Source organism: Drosophila biarmipes, chromosome 2L (genome assembly GCF_025231255.1).
Source record: "Drosophila biarmipes strain raj3 chromosome 2L, RU_DBia_V1.1, whole genome shotgun sequence".
Lineage (NCBI taxonomy): Eukaryota > Metazoa > Arthropoda > Insecta > Diptera > Drosophilidae > Drosophila > Drosophila biarmipes.
In genome coordinates, this window is record NC_066612.1 from 19,877,074 (window position 1) to 19,892,700 (window position 15,627).

At 44.0% G+C, this 15,627-nt stretch overlaps 5 protein-coding genes across 7 annotated transcripts in view; 2 read left to right on the plus strand and 3 right to left on the minus strand.

The window, feature by feature from the left end:
- LOC108034212 (fibroblast growth factor receptor homolog 2) overlaps window positions 1–1,160 on the minus strand; it is a 40,906-nt gene extending 39,746 nt beyond the window's left edge. Inside the window, exon 1 of the mRNA XM_017109051.3 lies at window positions 1,023–1,160. The gene's annotated coding sequence lies outside the window, so the exon portion shown is untranslated. The remainder of the gene's footprint in view (window positions 1–1,022) is intronic.
- Window positions 1,161–2,946: 1,786 nt separating this feature from the next.
- Window positions 2,947–4,149, plus strand: LOC127010680 (uncharacterized). The gene is made up of 2 exons (XM_050885092.1): window positions 2,947–3,236; window positions 3,304–4,149. Exons 1-2 carry the CDS (start codon window positions 3,022–3,024, stop codon window positions 3,392–3,394), a joined length of 306 nt encoding a protein of 101 aa, XP_050741049.1. The 5' UTR covers window positions 2,947–3,021; the 3' UTR covers window positions 3,395–4,149.
- A 651-nt stretch (window positions 4,150–4,800) lies between these two features.
- LOC108033571 (farnesol dehydrogenase) lies at window positions 4,801–5,990 on the minus strand. The gene is made up of 2 exons (XM_017107915.3): window positions 5,277–5,990; window positions 4,801–5,099 (listed from the first exon to the last, which is right to left on the minus strand). The coding sequence occupies exons 1-2, from the start codon at window positions 5,988–5,990 to the stop codon at window positions 5,058–5,060; spliced, it is 756 nt and encodes a 251-aa protein (XP_016963404.1). The 3' UTR covers window positions 4,801–5,057.
- Window positions 5,991–6,551: 561 nt separating this feature from the next.
- On the plus strand, window positions 6,552–9,894 carry LOC108033251 (protein aubergine-like). The gene is given in 10 exon segments (XM_050885009.1): window positions 6,552–6,568; window positions 6,665–6,717; window positions 6,849–7,342; window positions 7,409–7,601; window positions 7,673–7,800; window positions 7,852–8,006; window positions 8,068–8,176; window positions 8,178–8,458; window positions 8,516–8,626; window positions 8,689–9,894. Coding segments are annotated over 10 exon segments (2,442 nt in total). The 3' UTR covers window positions 9,590–9,894.
- Window positions 9,895–10,249: 355 nt separating this feature from the next.
- LOC108034068 (transmembrane protein 214-A) lies at window positions 10,250–15,556 on the minus strand. Of its 3 annotated transcripts, XM_017108823.3 has the most exons (8): window positions 15,364–15,556; window positions 14,987–15,291; window positions 14,312–14,926; window positions 14,050–14,254; window positions 13,820–13,965; window positions 11,382–11,798; window positions 11,136–11,254; window positions 10,250–11,074 (listed from the first exon to the last, which is right to left on the minus strand). In XM_017108823.3, exons 1-8 carry the CDS (start codon window positions 15,482–15,484, stop codon window positions 10,960–10,962), a joined length of 2,043 nt encoding a protein of 680 aa, XP_016964312.1. In that variant the 5' UTR covers window positions 15,485–15,556; the 3' UTR covers window positions 10,250–10,959. The 3 variants fall into 3 exon arrangements, with proteins under 3 accessions (XP_016964312.1, XP_016964313.1, XP_043950218.1); XM_017108824.3 differs by lacking the exons at window positions 13,820–13,965; window positions 14,050–14,254; window positions 14,312–14,926; window positions 14,987–15,291; window positions 15,364–15,556 and adding exons at window positions 11,891–12,000; window positions 13,498–13,588; XM_044094283.2 differs by lacking the exons at window positions 13,820–13,965; window positions 14,050–14,254; window positions 14,312–14,926; window positions 14,987–15,291; window positions 15,364–15,556 and adding exons at window positions 11,891–12,000; window positions 13,400–13,455.
- Window positions 15,557–15,627: the final 71 nt, after the last annotated feature.

Here is a 15,627-nt window from a genome sequence, read left to right on the forward strand (position 1 = left end):
AAAGTGAGCATCTGCCCTTTGTCATCCGTAGGAGTGAGTACAAGTTAATTAAACAGACCAGGTTGCACATTAATCACCTGGACATCGGCAACGCCACACCGTCACCTGGAGACCACTTGATCTTTAAGAAGGGAAGCCAGACAAAAAAGCTCGAAAGCAAATTCAATTAGAAAAACAGGGAGGCGGAGAAGGGACCAGGGAATGGTTCGATTTGAATGTCGTTTTTTGAGGCTGTCTCCGAGCATACATATGCCCGCTTGGGCCGTGCCTTATAGGGGTGAAAGATTAACGAGGACAAGCTCATCTACTTCCATTCCTTCAAGCGGCACTTAATTAATGGCCAGACAGGAGCGCATGCAAAAAGTCCTGCCAGGTCGGCCACCTTTAAAGATAGCTAAAGCACGGACCATAACCCCTTTAGAACCTATCTGCATGTCCATATTTATAATAGGATAATATAATAGTGTAATTAAAGGAAGCCGAGGCTTGAGTAGAAACTTCATCTACCGGCGTTTTGCTATCCCTGGGACCAATTACACACCCCCCATCGCACCACCAAAACTCATAAGAAATCAGGGCTAATTTCAAAGTCAATCCATAACACGCGTGCTCATTAGGTTGTTTGGCTTCTGCGGTCTTCCACGCTTGCGAAAAAACTGGATGGAACTTCAAACGCAGATAAGGCGAAGATAAACTTTGCAAAACTTGTAAAAACTTTGATTTGGGTGCACAAGAAACAATCATTTCTGCGGAAAACTCTCGGTTGTTTATGCAACTGACACGAAAAAGGGGGTTTTGTTCCCGCCCCCGTCCTATCGCCGAGCGCGAAATTATCAAGAAACCTGAGTAACAAATGCATTTTCGATTAGCTTTAAATCACGTTGCCCGCCTGGCTTCATTTCGGATGCGAAAAAAAGTTTTTCTTGATTTATCTTTGGTTACTTTGTGAAGATGAAAGCCAAGCTCGCTAAATGAGAAAAACATAAGTATTTTAACGAAGAATAGGGTGGTTTTTAACTCACTTTAGGGTCGATATCTCCGCACTGCGAATATCTCCATTAAATTTGTTTGTCTTTCAGTACTTTATTGGATTGCTTGATTGGTAGGCTGTGCTGGGACAATATCTTTCACTGGCCGCATAAGCGGCCTCCGTTTGCGAACTTCACTTTGGCTTTGGAAACACTGCACTGAGCGAAACTGGACCAATCAATCCATTACCTCACGTAGTGTCGTCACGCACTAGTTGAAAAACATGCGAAACGTGGTTCCAGGTTCCACCGCGAGAAACCGCGACACCGCAGTCGAGAGCGGCCACCACGAGATGTCCTTTCGGTGCGACAAGAAGGACTCGGATTCACTGCCGCGCCAGAGGACAAAGCACGTGCGCCGCGGCTTGGAATTCATTTGATACTGCGGCAGCCGAGGCCGGAGCTTTTCCGTATTGTTGTTTCCTCCTCGCTGAAGTAGCCGTTCCGACGCGAGCCGAGTCCTGCGAACCACGAGCAGCACACAGCCAGAACAGGATGGGGTGGCGTGGGGCGCACTCCGAAAGCCTTCAGTTGCGGCGAATTGAGAAAATCCTTGTATTCTGAGAGGGGCTGTGCTCGGAGGAGAACCGAAATCCCCTTATTCTCATTATTAGGCGCATTAAAACAAATATAACTATTCATTTTCTTATTTTATGAAATAAGTTTGTTGGTAAATAATGTTAAGAGTTAAAAGACAAATTGAGGTACATTACTTAATGCTAGAAAATAAGTATAACATTAAAAATATAAGAGCTAAGCAAAAAAATATGTAATTTTTAATTTTTATATTAATAGTATCGTTTTTGTAAGGAAGTAAAGGGTATATTGACGAACTATTCGTTTTTTAAATTGCCACGTTACCCAAAATTAATACTTTTAGGATGTTTAAAAGCAGAAAGTCGCTAAAATCTATTGAGTATATTCCTGTAAAATATCGATGATGAATTCTTACTATTGACCACTAGAAGCGAAGATAAAAAATTTTCGATCAATCTCTTCTGATAAATAAAACTCCATCCTTATGCCTTTTGTTGGTGACACTGCTCCCCTCTCTAATGCAGCTGTTTTTATTTATTCCGTCAATTCCCTCTTTTAAGCATGACTTTTTATATAATCGTATTTTTACGTTTAGTTTTTAAATAGTCTAAGATTGGAATGGGGTTTAACGCGCCTTGGACATATTTTAGGGAGAAGTTAAATTGTAGACTTTGGTTCCAATAAAGTTTCATAATTTCGGAAAAAGGAGTTATCATTTTCCTTATTGAAGCCCTTTTTTGAACTTGTGATGATCTTTCTTGAATATTGATGTGTTCTTAAATAGTCAAACCAAAGACTATAGAACAGTTTATATTATCCTTGGCTCAACCGTCTTCACTAGCACTCCTATAGCGCCACCTAGCGCATGCATTCGTCACCACGCAACACACAGCCCGTAGTGTCGCCCCTAGCCGCTTGGTGGCACGTTAGCGAAAGCAGCTGAATTGCTGCACGGGGTGTGCAACCTCAAAGGACTTGGCCAATATTGAGTATTAAATTAATCGTCCGATTTAATTTGGCATGAAGATGGGTAGTGATAAAAAGAACATCATTTTATTTACATACCACCAAAATATTAAATGTGGGAACTGGTGATATGGTCGTTTGTGGGCGTTGGAGTGCGCTCTACGCAAAAAACCCAAAAGCACACATGCCAACTCCAAATCTCTATCTTTAAAATTTTGTGAGCCCTCAGCGTTTATACGAACGGGCAGACGGACGGACATGGCTAGATCGACTCGGCTAGCAATCCTGATCAAGAAAATATATACTTTATGATACATACTTTCCAGAGAATCTAGTATGGCCTTTCACTCTACGAATAACGGGTATAATAACTCAGAAACAAATAATGTGACTTCTTATTAATATCACCGTAAATACACTGTCGGCAAAATGAGGGAAGTCAAATAGATTTAGGACAAAATACGATCACAGCTCTTGTACCTGTACCTCGATGGGTGGAGCAGTGGGGCCCGTCGAGTCCGCCTCAAAAATGTTTAATGGACGCATCAGGAAGGAGCTACTTTCCCAGAAGTGCCCGGGGCGGATGTGGAGTGGAATTTCACAATTTGAGGAGTTCACCGTTTTGGCCTTGGTCATGAACCGGTTGTACCATAACGACCGCGTCGAACCATACAAAATCTATTCAAGGTCCATTGCACTCAGATGGTAAGAATAAAGTGATTTGAGGTACTGATGGTACTCGTATTATTAGCTTAACCTCGTTACATTACAGGGTAAGTAAAGGATCAAAATATGCGTGGCGGTGGTCCGTTCGGGAGACAGAGTTCAGAACGCTTATAACTACGCAATGGGCGGACTCGTGAGCTGTCCGGGAATCGTGATGAGGTTTACTGGTCCATTCCTTATCATGTTTGCAGAAGTGTTTGTGGACCCCCTCAGGATTTTCTTCCCCACGACATCGGGGGAAGACTGCGAGCAAGTTTGGCCAGCGCACTGCCAAATTGAAATATCTATCTTGGTGAAGCATTTTACCATTATGTTTAATGTGTAATGTTGTCCCGTGTAGATTCCAAGAAACAGGAGGCTTTACCCGGCAGCCAATGCAATGTGATCGCAGACGCGAGAGAGGATGGTGCGCCTGCTGGGCAGGATTAAGGACACCGGGAAAAGGCTCCGGCGGAGCCTGGAGGCACTCGAGAAGTGCGCCGAGAGCCCCCTGGTGGATAAGGTCGACTATATAATTGCGGAAGATAAAGGTGCAGTAAGGTCTTCGAATTCGACGAGTGAAGTTTTTAGCACAAAGCAGTACAGAGGGGAAATTTTGGATCAAAAATTGGACTGCTTGCAAGTCCACTGCCTTTGGTATTTTTGTTTAGAACAGAAATATGCAATCAGAGCGCAAATACTACTTGCACATGCACTGCTTGTGTTATGAGAATTACCTAAAAACTGCTTTGCTCTAGAAACAATTTCCGCTTTGTCTTGGAAGGAAGTGAAGTGAAAAAGGGAGAAGGGAATTTTCAGAACAAGTTTGTTGCAGTTTTTAGAAAACCACAATTTTTTCAATTTTTATCAGAGAGGATAGAATTGTACTCCAAATCGGTGACGAACTAATAAAAACACACTAATATTCCATGCAGATGTGAAAACTACTCATTGTTATTTACGAAGTGTTAACACTTTACAATAGGGGAATAAAAATACCATGTTCTCCCAAAATGTATCGAAATAAAATGTTGCCAAAAGAAAATAAGCGAAGCGTACAGCAGACTAGGCTTGCCGAGGGCTGGACCTGACTGAGAAAGGCGGAGTTGTTCAGGAGTTAAGAATGCAATTGTTGATTAATTATTAAAAATATTTAAAGTGTATATGCTTTGACAATCCAAATTTTGTATACACCCAAAATCAAGAACGATGAAACTGACAAAATGCCGACACAAAATAATCCTAATGACATTGGGGGATCGAAGAGAATTTTCACAAGGGGTCGAAATGTTATTCGCCCCGCAAGAACGATGAAAACTAAACAATAAACTATGTGCACGCGTTGCGGATATACACGCGAAAACAGTGATCCACTTTCGTATCGGGAGCTAAAAATGTATAAGCTAAGACATATTTTCTTTAAATGTAGCAGCTAATATCCTCTTTCAATTGTCCACCGAAAATGCCTTCAATTATTTGTCCACTAAGATTTCCGACCGTCCGACTAAACTTTCTTCTTCCCAGTCCTTAAACTGTAGTTTAGGAACAAAATCAAACACTTGAATAAAAGTTATCTATGATCTAAAAAACGCAATTTATTTAAAAATATATAAAATATCGATTTTTTGAGGTGATTGCGCCACATCATCAGGTTCTGGGATGCATTCGTCACCGTGATCGATGAGCGGCGTAGCTGGCAATTAAAAAGATTGTTGTGTTTTAGTAAATCCTGTCTTAGGGTATTGTTCCGTAAGGACTAGAACTTTGCTTTGAAAATCGTTTCAAAGCCAAGCCATCAAAAGGCCAAAAGTGCAAAGAGGCTCAAAAGATTTCGCCCATGGGCTTAACAGTAATATCGTGAACCTGAAAGTAGAGCAAACAATTTGAATTTAGCGTTAGCGAGCGTTACTTGCTCCGAGTTTTAAAAATCTGCAAGTCAAGTACAAAAATCTCTAATTCGTATAGATCAAGATCACAGCGTCGCCTAGTGATTCAGATCACTCTACGAGTCACTCTACGTCCTAAGTGAATTAGGCCCACCTGAACATGAGGTGGGGTGCGCAGAGCGTACAGCACAGCGTCCGCCACGTTAGTTGGTTCCAGTCTGGCCATGTCCTTCACGTAGAAATGGATCTCTTCGGGGAAGATGTTCGTGTTGACGGCCCCCGGAGAAATGGCGGTCACCCGGATTTTGTTGGAGTGCAGCTGGAACTCCTGGCGATATGTCTCGGTGATGGCCGTGATGGCGAACTTGGTGGCCGGATAGATGTTAAATGAAGGCAGCACGTCGATGAAGTTGAGCACCTGGTGGCCGGCGATACTGTTGATGATGAGGACGTGGCCCTCGCCACCACGCCGCTTCATGTTACTGAACGCCTCGCGAGTGCACCAGATGACACCCATCACGTTGGTGTCGAGGACCTCCCTAAGTTTCGGCGTGTTGCCCTTCGTGACCAGCTCCGTCTCGCGGGTAATACCAGCATTGTTCACCAGCACGTCCGCTCCCTCCAGCTCCCGTTCGATCCACTCGAAGGAGCTGAGCACTTGCTCCTCCTTGGAGACATCGCAACGCCGCGGAATAAAGTTCGCCTGCAGGTGCGGAGGCAAACTGTCCCTGAGCTCCTTCAGCTTGGCCTCGCGACGAGCCAGGCCCACTACCCGCAGTCCAGCGCCGATCATGGCCCGAGCGCAGGCGGCTCCTATGCCACCGCTGGCGCCCGTCACCACAGCCAGTTTGTTCTGCCAGCGCTGCATGCCTTCTTCTGAATGAACAAAAGTCGCAGCCATAGCCTCGGCACAGAGTACGCCAGCAGCAGTTGCACGGCTTCGGGATTAAGGTCGCTAACGGTCAAATGTTTTGGCTGGCGCGGTCGCTGAACTGCGGCTTACCAGAGTTCAGAGAAGTAGACCTTAGAAACGTAAAACGTACTTTGACATGGTCAGTAGTACCACTGCCGTCCGCTAGGAACGTACCATGACGTCGAAATGGTTTTCTATTTATCGGTCTGGATTTCAGTACGGGTCGGCTATGGAAAGGGACCTAGTTATCCGGATGCACCTTACAAACCCCTTACTAATTTGGCATTTCTCCAAGCATATTCTGACAGGACCGGAACAATGATAAGTACTATAATATAATGGGTTTATTCTAGCCAGTTAAATACATGTCGTTGAATTTTCATAATTTCATTTTAATGAGTAAGAAAATGTTAAAAAGATAAAATGGCAAAATGTTTTAATAGCCAAGAAGCTGGGCTAAGAAATAACAGCCTGCCGAATAAAAATTAGTTAACCTAAAAGTAAGCCCCAACCACTATGTCCCTGTGCCCTTCGTAAACAGACCGCGTACTTTTAAATACCTGTGGTGATGGAACTAATAATAAAATGGGTCCAACATAAAACTAGCTCATTAAAAATTCTATTTGCAGGGTCAGTCCCCGCAACCTACTCAATCGCGAGGAAAAGAAGCCTCGGGGGAAGGGTTCTTCTAGTGATGTCCCAGTGTGTCAGCAGTAGACGGCTCGCAGTTTTGAGGCTCCAAGCTCTGAAGGTCAGTAATGTTGCATTATTTTCTTAATTTGCTTTTAATATTTCCCTTACTTTAAACGAAAGGTGATCCCCGTGGATCTGTGCGTGGACGTCGTCTGATCACGGATGTCGTTCACTCCCGGCCACAGGGACTGGCCACCAAGAATGGAGTTACTGGAACGAGAATTACTGTTCAGACGAACTATTTCAAGCTTTTGAAACGCCCAAACTGGACCATCTACCAGTACCACGTTGATTTTGTTCCCGATGTGGACAATACGCGCATACGTCGGGCCTTTATAAACCATCATCGAAGCCTTCTGGGCGGCTACATATTTGACGGAACCATCCTCTTTTGCACCACTCAGTTCAAGCCTGTGCAAAATAGCCCCTATGTCCTGGAACTTGTGACTCAGAGTCGCGAGGGCGAGAACTTTCAGATTAAAATCAAGTTCGTTGGGTCCGTAGAGGCAGCTGACAACCAGCAGTTCCAGGTGCTCAATCTAATTTTGCGCAGAGCCATGGAGGGCTTGAACTTGCAGCTGGTTTCCCGCAACTTCTTTGATCCCAAAGCAAAGGTTTGCTACTTATGCTTCTTATTAAACCTATTTTCTTCTAGAATTTCTCTTCACTACTGAAAACAGATTAATTTGGAGAGCTACCGCATGGAACTCTGGCCCGGGTATCAGACGTCGATTCGTCAACACGAAAGTGATATATTACTTTGTACAGAGGTAGCACACAAGGTGATGAGAACCGATACCTTGTACAACATTCTATCCGAGGCTATTCGCGACAATGACGATTATCAAACTGCCTTTAAACGGGAGATAATGGGTGAGTTCGTAATTGTTTTTGAAACCTTATTATAATATTTTTTAAATTTGTTTCTACAATATTTTGAACAGGAATGATTGTTTTAACTGACTACAACAACAAAACCTATCGTGTTGACGATGTTGACTTTAATTCGTCGCCATCGTCAAAATTCAGTACCAAGGATGGTGACATTTCTTATGTGGAGTACTACAAAAAGGTAAACTGACCAAAAAGCAACAGTGGAGACTGAATAATAAAATTTTTTTAGCGATACAACATTACAATCCGAGACTTTAAGCAACCTTTGGTCGTGTCTCGTCCCACCGAGAAAAATATTCGTGGGGGCGTTGATCAACTCATTATGCTTATTCCCGAGCTGGCTCGGGCAACTGGGATGACCGATGCAATGCGCGCCAATTTCCGGTGGGATCAAAGTAGGTTTACGTTTTTAAATCTCTGCTAAGATCGCTTTTCGAATGATTAGGTTGATGAAGGCCATGAGCGAGCATACCAGACTCACTCCGGATCGTCGCATTGAGCGCCTGCGCATGTTCAACCAGCGATTGAAGTCCTCCGAGGAGAGCACTAAAAACACTGAAGTCCTGGAACGTCGAACTTGACTCCGCCTTGGTGGAAATCCCAGCTCGCGTGCTGCCGCCGGAGAAAATCGTATTCGGCAACAACAAGAGATTCCTGTGCGACGCTCGCGCCGATTGGACCAATGAGTTCCGCTCCTCCTCGATGTTCAGTCACGTGGACATCAAGAGATGGTATGTGATCACTCCGGCTCGAAATTTGCGCGAGACACAGGAGTTTGTGAAGATGTGCATCCGGGCAGCCAACGGAATGAGGATGCATATCTCAGAGCCTCGCTAGTAAGTATTACTAAACTGTTTGAGAGTTCTTTATATATGATGTGCTCTTTGCCGTAGCGATGAGATCAAGGACGACCGTAATGGCACTTACTCTCAATCGATCGACAACGCCGTGGCCAAGGATCCACAGATAGTGATGGTTGTGATAAAGGCTCCTAATGAAGAGAAGTACGTTTAATTTTTAGAATACGCAGAGCCAGTTCTAACTACTTTTTCCCATCCCTAAATAGGTATAGCTGCATCAAAAAACGCACCTGTGTGGACAGACCGGTGCCGTCGCAGGTGGTGACATTGAAGGTCATTGCCCCTCGCGCGGAAAAATCCGGTGGCCTCATGTCGATTGCCACCAAAGTGGTTATCCAGATGAACGCCAAGTTGATGGGTGCACCCTGGATGATCGAGCTTCCACTTCGCGGATTGATGTCTGTTGGTTTCGATGTGTGCCACTCCTCGAAAAACAAAAACAAGTCATATGGGGCTCTGGTAGCTACCATGGACCAGAGGACATCGTGTCGTTACTTCTCCTCGGTGAATGAGCACATGAAGGGACAAGAGTTGTCCGACCAAATGTCGCTAAATATGACGTTGGCTCTGAAGGCCTACCGGGAGCATCACGGTACCTTGCCAGAGCGCATTCTCTTTTTCCGCGACGGTGTCGGAGATGGTCAGCTCTACCAGGTTGTAAACACCGAGGTGAAGTTTCTAAAGGCCAAGCTAGACGAAATTTACAAGTCGGCTGGTAAGGAGGAGGGCTGCCGCATGGCATTTATCATCGTGTCTAAGCGGATAAACTCGCGCTACTTCGTGAACAAACGCAATCCACTTCCGGGCACTGTGGTTGATGATGTTATCACCTTACCGGAGCGTTACGACTTCTTTCTGGTGTCCCAGGCAGTTCGTCAGGGTACAGTATCGCCCACCAGCTACAACGTAATATCCGACAACATGGGACTGAGCGCCGATAAGCTGCAGATGCTCGCCTACAAGATGACTCACATGTACTACAACTTCTCCGGAACTGTTCGAGTCCCCGCCGTATGCCAGTACGCCCATAAGTTGGCTTTCCTAGTGGCCGAAAGTATTAACCGCTCGCCTTCAGCCGGATTGGAGAACCAGCTATACTTCTTGTAAACTCTCTGCCTAAATAATAGGAGAAAAACGCAAAAATGCTACTTGAAATATCCGTCAATACTCTAAAACGAGAAAAGAACTAATCCTTGTTTTTTTAAATCCAAGCTTTATCTATTTTTACTGGACTAATTTAAGTTGCACGTTTTTATGATAGGAACGCCAATTCAAGCAACTTAAATAATCTGATTACACATCTTATTGGCATTTCGATTCGACCTGAGAAGTGCCTTGCCGGTATGCTAGAATTGGCTTTACTTTAAAGACAGGGCTAAAACAAAAACGTACTGGAATAATAATAGCAATTCTCTTTTCATTGCTTTTCATAAATATAAAATACTTACTTTTCTTACTGGTTACAAATAATGTAATACAAACTAACAACGGTTATTATAAAATATAAATAAACGAACAAACTGAATTTTCAGAAATTGATTTAGGTTTTCTCGATTCCACCGCCGGTCCGGCCAATGCTAAGGATATTTTCTACAAATACAGGACCTCAGCCCTGCGAAAAGCTCGCACATATTTCAGCTGTAATTTCCTGAGCATGTTTGACTCCGCAGCTATAGGCCATCATGTTATACCATACATTTCCGATGAAAATCGTTGATCAACTCAACGAGAAGCTCATTTCCGTTCAACGCTTTGATAAAAACCATATTTATTCTGTACTTCACTTCTTTCAATTTTATTTTATTAATGCAAAATCGTGTATTCCATTAATATACAAATGAGATTTAAAACCGAATCGAAAGTATAGCGCTTTTATGCAAATATTGGAGTCTACAGAAATGCACACACAAAAATAAGAAACTATGAGTAAAAGTATAAAAATATTTGAATCTATTGTTTGCCTTCAAAATGCAGTTGGAATTGTTAAGTTCAGTTAACATACTTTAGTTAACACTTCGCGCATCGCCACAAAAAAACGCACTTAAATAATTACAATTACAAAAATTTTGAGGATAGAACTTTTTACAAAACTCTCAAGCCGTTGTAAACCAATTTAAAAATAATGTTTTCTCTACTTGGAGAAAAATGTTTAAACAAATGTTGTACAACAGAAATTTTTTAGGGTTTTTAACTAATTTATCAGTATAGAGATTGAATTTACTAGGTTGTTAGTGTACACTATCGGCATCCACAAAGATTTGCTCGTATTGCTTTTTCTTAATTAGACTTGACGAGAAGTTGTTGATGAATGTGAATGGCTTCTTGAGTTTCGACTGGTAGAACATTTCCGGTTTTTTAACTAATTGCGAAAAATTAGGGTTTCCTTCACTATTTACTATGACGCGTTTTGTGTTTGCTTCTGCTGCAGCTGCTGATGATGTTGCTGTTAGAGAGGTAAGCGTGCCTGACGCTTAGAATCATTTGAGCTTGGCGTAAGCGTCGACCTTTTTGTGAAACTGGTTGTAGTACTCCAGGGCGGCGTTACGCGTCTGGTTCAGCGCCTGATTGATGTTCTCGGGCGAGAGACGGCCACTAGTAAAACGATAGGGTTATAAGGGCTGCCTTCCCAAAAAACAGAGCCATTCAAACTTACACAAGCACCTTTTCCTTGATCACGACGGCCGACTTTTCGTAGCTGCTGACGGCGAAGTCGCTAACGCCCGCGGCAAAGGCTTCAATCTTGCCAGACAAATTGGGCACGTATTGGTCAATCTGGAAAATAGAAAGCATGTTAACAAAGGAGCTCGAAAGTAACACAAAGATTTACTCAAAACTGGTTTGAGCGATCATATTCAAACGTGATATGACCTCATCTTCACATCGATTAGAAGACACTTACGAACTTGGCCACAACTGGCCACTTGGCGACGAAGTATCCCTTGCCGTTCTGGTAAACGTTGCAGGCAGCATTCCTCGCCAGCTTCCAAAGGTCGCCGGTGGTCTTAAGGGCCGGTTCGGCATACGGCGGGACATTCACCTCCGCCCACTTGTAGCCCCGAGCCCCGGCACCCATGACCGTGTACCAGGTCTTCTCTACATGCGGCAGCACTCCGGCGTTCTTCAGCACCTTGCCGGTGGCCGATTTCTCAAACACCCCCTTGCCGTTGACCTCGGTGTCGTAGTACAGAGCTCCGGCAATCAGGGCGATGATGAAAATGCTGCCCAACGTCCACTTGCAGCATCCGCATTTCTTTTTCTGTGCCGCAGCATTCTGTTTGTTCTTTTTCTGCTGCGCGCTGCTCTTCTCCTGGACGCTCTGTAAGGTACAAAAATCATAAAATCAATTACAAATTCGGGCTAAGGAAATATAAAATAATATAAATTTCTTAATTCAGTCGCTGTGTTTACCTTTTTGGCGGCCGGCGCTGGTTTGCCACCCTGTTTGTTACTTTTCGGTTTAACCTGAGCCATTTTCTAATTAATTTCACTTAGTTTCGAGTATTTCTAGATTATTTCAGCTGTTCACAAGAGAAGTTGAGTTAATTATTGTGTTTACCATTGCAATTGTGTTGCTAAAAAGAATGACGGGTCTTCGAGAGCTTTTAAACCGAGCTTTTTTGCGACAGCCACAAAGATTGCGATGGAACGCTTTGCTGGATAAGAGCGCGATGACCTAAGATGCGAGACTCAGCTAAAGCCGCGAGAGGGGATAATTAAAAGTTTGAAATACGTATTTCGGGCAAATTTGTCTAGGTACTAAAAACTAAAGTGTATGTATTTTAGCTTAAAATGCATTTGCTGTCCTTTCTTATAGTCCCTATTTATGAACTATTAATAATGTGCCATTTTAGAAAACTAATGCCAAGAAAGTTTAAATTTAATAAGGAGTCGGCAGAATTATGTGAAGATAATATTCCATGTTTTGACTGCTTTTGTTTATTTGAATATATATAATTTATTGACTGTGATATCTTGACTGTGCCTTTTTTATGATTTAGAGCGAAGTAGTTTATATTTTTATGTCAAAATAAGTTCGATGAACTACGACTTGAGCCTCGCCACTTCTTTGTTTTCGTTTCCGAGTGAAAGAAAGAAAGGTCCGTAGTGAAGAACATTTGAGAAGGCCGGCGAGTCAGGGTCACAGTGGTCATGCCACGTGTTGAAGCAGCCTAAATCGGGGAGGGCCCAGCATTCTTTCTTCTTTTTTTGGACCTCGAAATTCGCAATCGTGGCGTTGGATGAAGTGCCACTAAGAGAGCCAAACTGCACCACTGTGCAGTGAGAGTGAGAGTGGGAGTGGGAAGAGCAGAGAAGAGGGGAGAAGGCGAGAGTGCGCACAATCGGCGAGCGGGAGGGGAGCGGGCGGCGGATAGCCAATCGCAGCTGGAACACATCAGTCAATAGGAAAATAAAAATAAGCGTCAGATCACCAAAAAATTGGGCGTGCTGATAAGAACTTGTGGCCTGATAAATCGAGAATTATGATTCCCCGATGCCTAATCTCTCTTTTCGAAAGCAACACGTCCGCTCGGAGAAATTTAGCGGCAACTGGAACCCGCATGGCAACGCTACGGGAAAAGTGCAGTTATAGCTGCCACCAATACCAACACGAGAGCGGAGGGGCGCACGCATACACAACCGTTAATGATGACACGCACACACCTACGACCGAAACGCACTTCGCACTGCATAAATAACAACAACAACTGGAGCGTCAACGCGATAATTAAGGTGCGGACCATTAATATATGCTTCCTTTCGATGAAAAGCCAGTTGGAATTGAGAGAAATTACGGGCGAACGCCGGCTAGCTTTTGCCGTCTCTTTCTCGCAGCGACGTCGCGTTGGCAGCGTCCCCTCTGAACTTTCGTTTGGTTATCAGCTAATCCTTGGGGGTTTTCAGCCTAAAAAGTCGTACTTGGACCAGCTGCAGAGTTTAGTTAGCCACAGTCATTCTTTTTAGCTCCGATTGCAATTAATTATTCACTTTTGGCTGTCAGTTGAACAAACTTATACCTTCGTTTTTTTCACGAGAGCGATGTGACCAGACTAGTAAATGGAAATGTTCACCATCAGCGATTGAGCACCCAACGGTGTGGCCAGAGATCTGATAAAAAGCGCGAAGAGTTCAAATCTTTCCAAACCATTCCAGATTTCTATTTCGTGGAAATTTCACACAAATTTACTCTATTTTATGCACTTTAATCCGAAATGCATTAAAGAAAATTCGAGCGTTCATGAAAACTGAATTATTTTTAGTTTTCTAAATATTTAAGAGTGTGGATCACAGCGACTTAAGTTTGCAGAAAATTATTTTAATTTTATATCCCATACGTACCAGTAACACTTCTTTTAAGCTTTCTAAGTTGCCTTCCTTGCGTTTGCCAGCCTGAAGTTCTTCGTTAAGATTTTCTACATCTTGCAGAAAAGAGTGATATACAGGCGAAGTAGCTAATTCGTGGGTAGACGTTGTCCAGTTGTCGTCTAGGCCGGGTTAAACCATTTGTGTAAAGTTTAAATTTTCATTTAAAGTTAAATTTTTCTATTTTTTTCCACAGTTTAACTTACCTATAGCTTTTAGTAGCAATAGACTTGGTAGCTGTTGTTTTTTGTAGTTCATTCGCCACACCCTTAGGCAGTCATCTCTGCCGCTGCTAAGCAGGCAACTGATACAGCCTTCGATCTCGTTATTCTGCTTGGAGGTGGCGCTTATTTCGCGGAAGAGCGTCAAGAATATATTGGCATGCTTCACTGGACTGTCAATATAGTGTTGCTATAAATACAAGGAAAAAGAGTCAGATATTGCCGGACCTATGTACATGGGTCTTACAAGTAACAAGCGCGCACTTCGCTTCAGACTTTGCTGCCACTCCTTGGGCAGATTGTTGTACGTCGCATTCAGGGCATTGTAGGTGGCAAAGAATTCCTGCTGGTTGAGCTGCAACGGATCCACCGGCTTTCTAGCAGCTGCTGCACTAAGAGCTCGCTCCATGTACTCCACCACGAACTTGGTGTACTGCTTCAGCTCGAGGTTGGGCAGCATCAGATTCTGCCACACCCTGACACCCTCGTTCAGGGACTGGTAGCCGCCCTGACCGATGGCCCACAGGATGCTTAGGCAAATGTTGCTGCGGTTCTGGTAGGAATTTCGCAGCAGAGCAGTCTTGGCTAGGTTCCTGGAGCAAATGCTCGGCCAGTTCTGACCGATCAACTGCAGGATCAGCTTGTAACCGGCCACCGTCTGGTTGTTATTCAGATCCGTGGCCATGCTGTCTAGCAGGGAGTAGAAGAAGTATTCCAGGTTTTGCTCGCCCACGCTACCCAAAAACTCCACAACAGAATACTTGAGCGAGGCACTGGCCAAGACACTGGGATACTGGGCCGATCTGCCGGAGAAGATGGGATCGCAGTCGTAGGACAGGGCGTCATTGAAGTATAGAGCAGTCTAGAAGTGGCGAGTGATTAGTTCACTGGATCTATGGATCTATCTCCTTGAATAACCTACATGACTAAGCCAGCGCAATTCGGAGCCGGGACAACTGAGCTTAACCTGCTCCAGTTGGGCGGCGAAATCATCCCGGGTGATGTTCTTCAATGCGAGCTCCAGGGTTTTTGGCTTTCCCGCGGATGACGACGTGGACTTTTTTTGATTCGACGATGCACCAGCATTTTTCACGGGATTCTTCTTAACCGGCGATTTGTTGGTTTTCGAGGAAGACGAGGCACTTGAACTGGATTTCGCGGGGGAATGGGACTTGTTGTTGTTGTTGCTACCGGAACCGAACAGATTGCGATAGCGCTGAGTTGGCACTGTGGATAAGAAAAGAGCAGACTTGTAATCGCAGTGCCAGGTGCACTCTATTCTCTATTCGAAATTCATACACAACTCCTCCAGCTTGGGTAACTGGGCCGCAATCCGCTTCTGCTCCGTGTGAGCGATCACCTTCTTGTCCAGATTCTTTTGCTTGCGCGACTTGGAGACCACCTCCCATTGTTCCGACATTTTAAGTGCAGTCTGTTAATTGGTGGAATTAAATTAAACTATGAAGTGCAGGCGGCCGGCAGAACAGAAGGAAAAGCAACAAGCAGATGGATTAGTGTGCACGTAGTTGCTGTAACGGAAAATCCAATGCTAATCAATTTATT